The sequence below is a fragment of the Scylla paramamosain genome, chromosome 28 (genome assembly GCF_035594125.1).
Source record: "Scylla paramamosain isolate STU-SP2022 chromosome 28, ASM3559412v1, whole genome shotgun sequence".
NCBI classification, from domain to species: Eukaryota; Metazoa; Arthropoda; class Malacostraca; order Decapoda; family Portunidae; genus Scylla; species Scylla paramamosain.
Window position 1 is genome coordinate 14,739,751 of NC_087178.1, and position 10,000 is coordinate 14,749,750.

At 46.8% G+C, this 10,000-nt stretch overlaps 2 protein-coding genes across 4 annotated transcripts in view; both read right to left on the reverse strand.

The window, feature by feature from the left end:
- LOC135114981 (aminopeptidase N-like) overlaps positions 1–484 on the reverse strand; it is a 24,585-nt gene extending 24,101 nt beyond the window's left edge. For 2 of the 3 annotated variants that reach the window (XM_064031333.1, XM_064031332.1), the window contains exon 1: positions 113–333. The gene's annotated coding sequence lies outside the window, so the exon portion shown is untranslated. Of the gene's footprint in view, positions 1–112; positions 334–364 lie in introns of those variants that run through there. The other variant, XM_064031334.1, reaches the window with a different exon arrangement.
- A 3,029-nt stretch (positions 485–3,513) lies between these two features.
- The window catches only part of LOC135115084 (aminopeptidase N-like), a 17,571-nt gene continuing 11,084 nt past the window's right edge, over positions 3,514–10,000 (reverse strand). Inside the window, 12 exon segments of the mRNA XM_064031575.1 lie at positions 3,514–4,152; positions 4,416–4,494; positions 5,574–5,717; positions 5,910–6,225; positions 6,405–6,690; positions 6,800–6,919; positions 6,921–6,931; positions 7,289–7,625; positions 7,890–8,073; positions 8,256–8,494; positions 9,518–9,822; positions 9,825–9,878. Of these exon segments, the coding sequence (XP_063887645.1) occupies positions 3,994–4,152; positions 4,416–4,494; positions 5,574–5,717; positions 5,910–6,225; positions 6,405–6,690; positions 6,800–6,919; positions 6,921–6,931; positions 7,289–7,625; positions 7,890–8,073; positions 8,256–8,494; positions 9,518–9,822; positions 9,825–9,878 (2,234 nt within the window). The 3' untranslated portion in view covers positions 3,514–3,993.

Sequence of the window (10,000 nt, forward strand, 5' to 3'; positions counted from 1 at the left end):
CTCATAATGTGCATTTTGAAAGGGAAGTGGGAAAAATTGGGCACAGTACATGGAGTATTCCTGAGCCACCTGTTGGGCATGTCAAACAGGGGAACGCCAAGCCACTACTCACCTGTGTTGTCCCTGTCACGCCGCACACCACCACACCTTAAACTCCAAGAGGGGTCCACTGACTGCTGGATGTGAATGGGAAAGGAGGGTGTAGGAGGTACGCACTCCGCCTGTTCACTCGTCCCCACCACCTTACACTATGGTTACACCGCCAGAGGCAGACTGGGCGGCCCGGCATACACACACACACACACACACACACACCTCTGACTTGCCGTAGCCAGTTACCAGTTACTATGTTTTGTGTCACTACCTTGTCCTCCTGAGCCGCCTCCTACGTAGTGCGGGTAATGGTCGCTGGCGTTAAGACATCTCAGATTCCGGGTATGAATTCCATAATTTGGCCTTTATTTTCACGCCACGTTAGTTCTCGAGGGAATAACTCTCTCTCTCTCTCTCTCTCTCTCTCTCTCTCCTCTCTCTCTCTCTCTCTCTCTCTCCTCTCTCTCTCTCTCTCTCTCTTCTCTCTCTCTCTCTCTCTCTCTCTCTCCGGAAACACACTGTCATCTCTTATGATTTCATGACGAATAATAACTTTCCATGTGTTTGTAATACGTCACGAAGGGCAGCCTACTCATGCATCATTTTGCAGCCTCGACGACACTTGAAGCACTTCTTTGTACTCGTTTGGATCCTAAGTAAGGGCAAAATGTATAATTACCAAGAGTACTGGAACCTCGCAGATTCCTATAATAGCGACATGTGACAGTCTCAGCGGGAAGTTAGTGGGGTTTTGTCATTAATAATTACAACACACACACACACACACACACACACACAGGTACTTCTCTAGTCTAGTCTTGCTTCTCGCCTAATCACTTGACTCCTATATGGAAAATACTTGAGTCCGTCCTGTTCTTTTCTTTATGTATTCTTTCCAGTTGTGCGTCGTATCTCGTCGTCTCCCCAAACCTTCGCCCATTGCTCCTCCTCCTCCTCCTCTCTTACCTACCTCTCTCTCCTCCCCCCGCTTCCTTTCGTCCTACTACTCCGTACCGGTTTGTGGTGAACTTTTTTCCCCAACCTTCCTCTTCCAGCTCAGCGACGCAGTTTTCCTAGTGTTGCCTCCTCCCATAACACTTACCTGCTCGCCCACTGGTCGCCTAAACGAGGTCACGCTGTTTTCACTTTGCCCTCCGGTGGTAGTGATAGTGGTGTTCATGTGTGTGTGTGCGCACGCACAGCGTCACCCAATAAGATTAGTGATTAAACACTCACACACACGGTCATGCTTGTGTGAGACGCACCTTGTATGACCCAAGGTGCATCTGAAAGTCATTTGTCGGTGGAATATTCTCTCTCTCTCTCTCTCTCTCTGTCTCTCTCTCTCTCTCTCTCTCTCTCTCTCTCTCTCTCCCTCTCTCTCTCTCTCTCTCTCTCTCTCTCTCCTACGCTGAGAGAGAAAGTTGTTAAGGTAAATGACATGTGGAGATTATCTCGTGTCAATCACTTGGATTTAGTTTAGTAATGTCCTTTGGTTTTTACGTTTGTTCTCTGATTTTTTTTTTCTGAATCCGTGAAAATTTTCCTAATATCTTACAGTTACGTCATCTTTACTTTCAGGTGTTCCGCTACGTATAACCTATAATAATATTCAACGAATTTTTAATGTTTGTAATAATGATCATGTGTTTAATGCCACTTTGTCAACAAAATACCCTTGATATTACGTAATATCCTTGATATTACGTGAATATCCCAGAGTACAGGTTTGAGACTAATTATGTTACCTTTGACCAAGAGACACCTGTTTTCTTTGCGTATAGGTGTTCAAAATAGCAATGGCATATTCTAAAAAGCTTATCAGACAAAAAAACATATATTTAAAAAGATAGATAAATAAAATCTGCCAGTTACCTTCACTGTCGCTTCTTATTTCGTGGTTTGTGTGGAGTCCTTAATAAAAAGCTGTTTATTGGTGGTTATATGAATATAGGTTAAATTAATAGCCACGAAATTCGTGGCGTCCACTGCTTAGGGCAACTGCGAGAATACGTCTGCCAGCAAATTTTGAGACGTGTTCACATTACCAAATCCGTATTCGTAATAATTTCGTACAATGAAATTTAAGGCTGTCTCTGCGCAGCAGTGATTTTTTTTTTTTTTTTATGTAAAAAGGGCACCGGCTAAGGACAACAAAACTGCAATAATAATAAAAAAAAAGGCCCACTAAGGTGCTGGTCACCGAATAGAGTCGAAAGTGGCAGTCAAAAATTACAGGATAAGTGTCTTGAAACCTCTCTCTTAAAAGAGTTTCAAGTCATAGGAAGGAGAAAATACAGAAGAATGCAACGAGTCCCAAATTTTACCAGAGAAAGGGATGAACGATTGAGAATACTGGCATTAGAGAGGTGGACAGAATAGGGGTGAGGGAAAAAAAAAAAACAAGTCTTGTGTAGCGAGGCCGCGGGAGGAGGGGAGGCATGCAGTTAACAAGATCAGAAGAGCAGTTGGCATGAAAATAGCGGTAGAAGATAGCAAGAGATGCAACACTGTGACGATGAGATAGAGGCTGAAGACAGTCAAAGGAGAGGAATTTGATCAGACGAAAAGCTTTTGATTCCAACCTGTCTTAAAGAGTGGTATGAGTGGAACTCCCCCATACATGTAAAGCATACTCCATACATGGACGGATAAGGCCCATGTACAGAGTTAGCAGATGGGGGGGGGGGGTGAGAAAAAATGGCGGAGACGACTCAGAACACCAAAGTTCATATAAGCTGTTTTAGATAAAGAACTGTTTTAGCTACAAAATTGCTCACCAACTATTTACCTAAACTTATCGTAATAATTATATAATTTATTATAATTTATTATGATTAACTATAACTTGGGAGTTATTTGAGAAGCTGTGGTTTAGACATGGTGATGGAGGGAGCAAACCTAATTAATGATGTATTTTAATTCAGTGCTTGATGTGATATTGCTGTGGGAGATGGCAACTTTTGTGAAAATTTCTAAGATGGATAATTACCTGAAAAACAATGGAAAGTGTCACTGATGCACTTGGCCTTATTTTCCCCGTATTGTTAAGTGAAAGCGTGACAACACATTATTAAAATCCTTAAAGAAAACAAAGTTCGTTTTACAACATAGATGAATTCCTGCACGTACTCTTGTGCGGCAGTTGTAGAACTCAGTTAATGCTGTGTCAGACATGTACTTACAAGATGAACACTCCGAATGTGGGACAGTGACATCGTATAAGCAGCAGCAGCCTGGCGATCCTAACTAACCTCATAACTATGAAGGACCGAGATGCCGCAGCTACGGTATCAGATGTCGCCACGCGTTTAAAAGTATGAGGCAACAACAACAACAACAACAACAACAACAACAACAACAACAACAACAACAACCTTAACATGTAAAGGAAAAGCTAGTGAAATAATAGTACCTTGATGTTAAAAATATAATTATATTCAAAATCAGACGAGACGAATAAGCGCCCTCAGAGAAGGGCAGCCCCACAGAGGCGCCTCTTATCCTGGGCAGAGGTACACCGAGGGTTGGGTTGAGGGGAGGGTGAGGTTTGGTGGTGGTGCAGCATTACCCAAGCGAACCTCCGTGTTCGTCAGACAGACATCCCACGCACACACCATGGCGACAACGGCAAATATTGACTTTCCCATGAGTAAACACGGCGATGCTCTGGCGAAAGAATCACATGTTTATTTGGCTCCACCTGACAAAACTACTGATCACTGTGTGGGATTCCTGCCTCCTCCTCTTCCTCTTCTTCCTCACACATACAGTAGTCACTTTCAACCTCCACCAGTATTAACATCCTTTACCACCCTCCCCACTATATGAAAAAAGAAAAAAAAAATCCCTGCACCTCCACTTCCGCTCGCTCCTCCACATCCCCAGCCTCCACCTAGCTCAGGGCGTGGGGTGGAGGTGGTCGTGCAGCCAGTCCACGATGGTTTGGTAGTTGTTGTCCATCCAGGCTATGTTGTTGGTGGTCTTCTCAATGGCTTGGTCCACGGCGCGCTCAGCTGTGTGCAAGTCGTTGGCGTGCTCCTCTTTGAATATCTTCAGCTGCGGGTGTGCCAAGGAAATGAAGTCTCTCTCTCTCTCTCTCTCTCTCTCTCTCTCTCTCTCTCTCTCTCTCTCTCTCCTCTCCTCTCTCTCTCTCTCTCTCTCTCTCTCTCTCTCTCTCTCTCCGTAAAATGCATGTCTTCTCTCATTCCTGTTTTGACGTTAGGTAACAACTCTCTCTCTCTCTCTCTCTCTCTCTCTCTCTCTCTCTCTCTCTCTCTCTCTCTCTCTCTCTCTTCTCTCTCTCTCTCTCTCTCTCTCACCTGGTTCAGTTCCTCTCTCGTGTTGAACTCGTTGGACACAGCAAGCACCAGGTCACCCAGCGTCGTGAAGGATCCAAAGCTGTGATACAAAGATACGAACGTTAATGGTGATGAACAATATCCTTCTCGAATAAACTTCAGCTTTAAATTGATTTCCATTATGCTTCACAGCGTTGCCTTATTCTTGAAGACTATTAAATACCCCTAACAGACTATGTAAGCGAATGGTGTAGGCCAGTTACAACCGAACAGGAGCCAGAGTAGGTGGTCTTTGTGTGTCCGTTTTAACATTCCGCAAGTAAGAATTTTGTCCATAAAAGTTCCACTAAAATAGGTCAGAGTGGTTTCAGTTTAGCGGACAAACTTTCAACAACACCTTTGAGTTCCAGCTGCTTAAATGACGAATATGATGTGTAGGCCACTGATCTTTTGCGGCGGAGGGGCAGACTTGTTGCTCGATCACTAGCGCTAATATTATCAACCACGGCCATTTTGTTTCCATAAGAGATTTCGTATGTCTGGCAGTGACGTCTTAGTACCCAATAGTGTTTGGTTCGGTGAAACTGCACGGCCACCAGTACGATCACTTTTCTGATTTGGCCGCGTGCTCAAGCAGTAAATCCGTAAACAGGCATTCTGCTCCCTTATGCCCGCGGACGCTGCTCGAGCGTGTCGTGGGGATTAAAAACGCAAGGTGAAAAGATGAAATCAACGTTCTTTTCTCAAACACCTTCGTGACATCACATAAATAGATGAGGACAATCCAGTTCACCATATGAAGGGAAAAAAAGATTGAGAGGAACGCCAGGTATCTTGACTTACGAATTTCTTTCTCTACTTTTCTTTTTCTTTTTTCTCTACTTTGACTTTTCTGAACACCGTGAAACTTTTCTTTATCCTTGTTGTGTGTAGTTCATACGTAGGTCCATTTATTCATTATATTCATTCTTGACTTGTTTTTCCTTAGGATCACATGCTAAATTTTTGGACTTCAGTCTAGTTTTATCGGCAACAGTTGGGAGTTGGAATTAGGAAGGAGTTTGGAGTTAAGAGGAAGGAAGAAGTTAGAATAATAAGAGAAAGGAGCTGATCCAGAGTGTGACCCGCTAATTATAAAAACTGAGTGGACAATCACTGATTCTTCATTCAAATACTCACTAGTCTGACAAGAAATCCCAGCGGTCTCTCAGGTAGTTCCAGGCCAGGTCACGTCCTATATCATTCTTCGCGACGGCCCTGAACACAGTAGAGGCGTCCTGTCTCCGGATGCCGGCACCCTCCATGAAGGCCGTATCCAGATACCTGAGGGGGAGACAGGGCGGGGCATGGAGGCTCAGGTCAGGTGGAAAAAAGGATGGAGATGGATTTGCGCACCCTAGTTAGGTGTGTGTGATCAGATCGGGAGGAGATTAAGAATAACAGGGACAGATCAGCGCCTAGCGGCAAGGAGCGGGCATGCAGCTCTTTGGCTTACCTTCATACAATAATTTTTACCTGGAAAGGAGCCACACTTCCTTAGCGCAGCCCAGGGCAGAAAGCAGCATATCCTTCTGGCTGGCCACGTTGGTCGTTAGGTACTGCTCCCACGCGAAGTTCCATGCCTCTTCCCTGCCCTCCGCGATGCCCGTGCAGTAGACGGTGTTACTTATGTACGTTAGGGGACACCGCCGAGCTGCCGGGACGCAGGGAATGTGTAGCGGCGCGAGAGGAGTGATAAGGAGAGAGGTGGGTGGCGGTGGTTGTATGTTAGTGGTGCAGGAAAGGTGTGTGGTGGGTGGTGAGAGGAAATGTGCTATACTATTTCTGTAACCTGGTCAGCAATATATGTCAGGAGAGGTGTGGTCGTCGGTGGTGTAGAGAAGCTGTGTAGTGGGCGGTGCTGATTACCTCTAATACGTTGCGAAACACCCAGAAACTCGTTGATTGGAAATGAGAGATAAAGTTTACTTGATAACCTGCTGACCTAAGCATATGTACTCTTTTATGCTCACGTGCTTCCGTCGCTTGCCATCCACGCCTGGTAGAGAGAGACCGAGTTGTCCATGCAGTCCTTGTACCCGAGTTTGCAGGTCCAGGAGAGTGCCAGGCTCCTCGTGTAGTGCAGCAGCTGCGGGTCGTCCTGGTGCTCCTCGAAGCCGCCCACCAGAGTGTACAGAGGTTCCAGGAGGGACAGCATGTATGCCTGTGTGGAGGGAAGAGCGAGGTGATGCAGGCCAGGCAGACTGTTTATATCGTCTCTTTCTCTTTCTCCTTCCGCTATACCATTCAGTTGTTTCTATGCCATAAGTCAATCAGCTAGTCTTCCTCCTCCTCCTCCTCTTCCTCTTCCTCTTCCTCTTCCTCTTCCTCTTCCTCTTCCTCTTCCTCCTCCTCCTCTGTCAAACACTCATCCGCAAGTCCCCGTAGCCTCCTTGGCGCGTGAACATCTGCTCCACGTAGCCCAGGTTGGACAGTGCTGCCTCCCATGGGATGTACTCCTCCTCGCGTCTCAGGTAGGAGATGAGACTTCAGCTCACCTGTGGGAGGAGGAGTCATGGAGGGGCGTCAAGCACGTGTGTGGAGGAGGGTCCGTACAGGGCTGATTGATTGACGCATAAATTCGGAAGGAAGGAACGGAGTCAGATTGAGATGAAGGAACGGTATAAGGAACTAAAAATCAGCTGATGAAACTGATGGAACTGATGAAAAGCTGATTGAGACGAGTGGATGAGTCTGTGTCCAGAAGTGAACCTTCTGAATGACGTTATTGCTAATTATATTGGTACTTATTTAGTTTTGCTGTGCTCGTCGATACACTCGTAAAAGTTGATTGATGTACGCACGCTTTACATAAGCCATAACATTTTGTATTCCATATAGTTCGAGGTACGTACTTGCCCGCGCCAGATCTAAGGCATCGTCAATCAACTGGGCTCTGTTCAGCAAGTGGATGGGCGTGTGGTCCTTCTCCAGTTGGGCGGTCAGCAGCTGCCAATTATTGTCGTCATAGTTCACCTTATAGTAGCCACTCTCCTGCATGTTGAAGATAACCCACTTGTCGCTGGCCGGCAGTGAGGACACGGTCACATGCTTGTCCGTGTCGTCCATCCAGGCGCTGGGGTGCGTGGTCAGGAAGTCCGGGTTGTCCTCGCTTGTGTAGGTGAGCGGCACCCACCACCAGTAGTCGTGCTCATCTGTTGAGTTGGCATTCTTCACCAGCAGGAAACGATTCTGTGGAAGGAGGAGCGTCGCGGTGCTAAGCTTGCGTCGGTAGAGGAGCGTCACGGGGGATAGAAAATTGTTTCCACTCTAATTTCTGAAAGCCAGCTGGAAAGACTTGTAACTATAAATAACTCGTTAATTGGTGGTCAGAAAATGTGCTTCTACTACTACTCCTACTGCTACAACTACACCAACAACTACTACTACAACTATTACTACTTCCACCACCACTACCACCACCACCACCACCCACCCACCCACCCACCCACCCACCTGAGTCACAGTAGCAGAGGTCCCATCAGCGGCTCTTTCCACTTTGATGACCGGGAAGCCCATTTGCAGTGTCCACGTGTCCATGATGGTCTTGACGGTGGTCTCGGGTGGCAGGAGGTCCATCCCCGCAACTGCCTGGGTCAGGAAGAGCCACAAGTCGTCCTGCTCGGCGTTGTCGTATTGTCTGATGGGAGAATGGAAACCTTGTATAATCTAATTAAGGAATAGGATGGATCTCTCTCTCTCTCTCTCTCTCTCTCTCTCTCTCTCTCTCTCTCTCTCCTCTCTCTCTCTCTCTCTCTCTCTCTCTCTCTCTCTCTCTCTCTCTCTCTCTCTCTCTCTCTCTCTCTCTCTCATCACACTCACTTATCCACGAGGTAATTGTGGATGCCCTTCTTGAAGTTCACCTCCTTCAGGAAAAACATCATCATCCTAATTATGGAGGGGCCCTTGTAGTAAGAGATGCCGTCAAAGAGTTCGTTCACCTGGCTGGCGCTGTCCACCGTCACGCTGATTGGATGGGACGACTCGAGGCTGTCCAGCGCCATAACGCCCTGCATCTCTTCCGTCACAAATCTCTCCATTGTTTTCCATTCAGGCTCCAGCTGTAGGGGAAGAAGGAGGAGGGCACGTTAACGTCATACTCACATCCTGTCTGTAATGAATCTGTAATATGCATCTTCCTGTGTTATCAGTATGTATGGGAGTGCTTGGTCCGTTTGTCTGTCTGCCTCGCCTTTTGCAACAATGATGCCGAATTTTGCAAGTTAAGTAACAACATCCAACGCGAGGCGGTCGATAACCTACTGAAAAATTGCGAGATTTGAAGTTCTGTCTCCATTAGAAAGTTATTAGCTACAAAATGTAATTCTCGATTAGGCACCAAAAATGTTTTTTCTTGTTCCAAAGTTTTACATTGTTATTAAGAGTGAGCAGCAGTCTCTGTCATTTTCGTTCAAGGCACTTAATGTAACATTGACGTGTACTGGTGCCTAGTAGCGACAAGCGGGTCCAGCCTCGAGTCTGTGGAGGTGAGACAGACAGGTCTTTCCCATCGTGGCCTTGTCGGGAATTGTTTCAAGGAAATTTACTGTGCAAGTTTGTTAACCTGAACTAATTCGAATATTGCCTCCATACTCGTAAAGTCCTGTGCTTCCTTAGGCTTAACATTTGAGAAGGTGCATATGCATACCTGTGTGTGTGTGTGTGTGTGATTCACCTACTATCGTCTGCTGGTCAGCCAGCCAGCCGTTCCTCTACAGAAAGAGCTCATAGTGACCGATCTTTGGATAGGACTGAGACCACTGACACACCACACACTGGGACAGCGAGGTCACAACCCCTCGGGTTACATCCCTTACCTACTTGCTGCTAGATGAACAGGGGCTACTCATTAAGAGGCTCGCCCATTTGCTTCGCCGCGCCCGGGATTCGAAACCGGGCCTTCTCGGTTGTGAGCCGAGCGTGCTAACTACTAGACTACGCGGTGTAGTGTGTGTGTGTGTGTGTGTGTGTGTGTGTGTGTGTGTGTGTGTGTGTGTGTGTGTGTAAATGCAATACCTAAACCCTTTCTCTCATTGGCCTCCATAATCAGGAGTTGTGGAGCACAAACTGCTCAGAAGACTCACGTGGTTGGTGCCAATGTAGGAGATGAAGGTGGCGAAGCCCTCGTTGAGCCCCAAGTCATTCCATCACTTGAGAGTTACCAGGTTGCCGAACCACTGGTGGGCCAATTCGTGCGCGATCACCCTCGCTACGTCATCCATATTTGAGTCTGCGAAATCATGCGGGTCCAGCAGCAGCAATCTCTCGCGGTAGGTGATGAGACCCCAGTTCTCCATGGCGCCTGCGGAGAAATCAGGGAGGGTGATCATGTCTTGCTTGGGCAGCGGGAAGGGAACGTCATTGTAGTCCTTGTAGGTGGTCAAGATGGAGGACACGTGGCGACGGCGTAATCAGTCTGGCTAATGGCTTGGTCACGCGCCCACACTGTTTGGATGCAGGCACATACTTAGGGTTACATTATCGGGTAGGTGTATCTTTCCTCTCTCACGCACAACTTGCATAGAAGAATCACTAGCAAGAATTCCTGAATACTTGTCACACTTTTC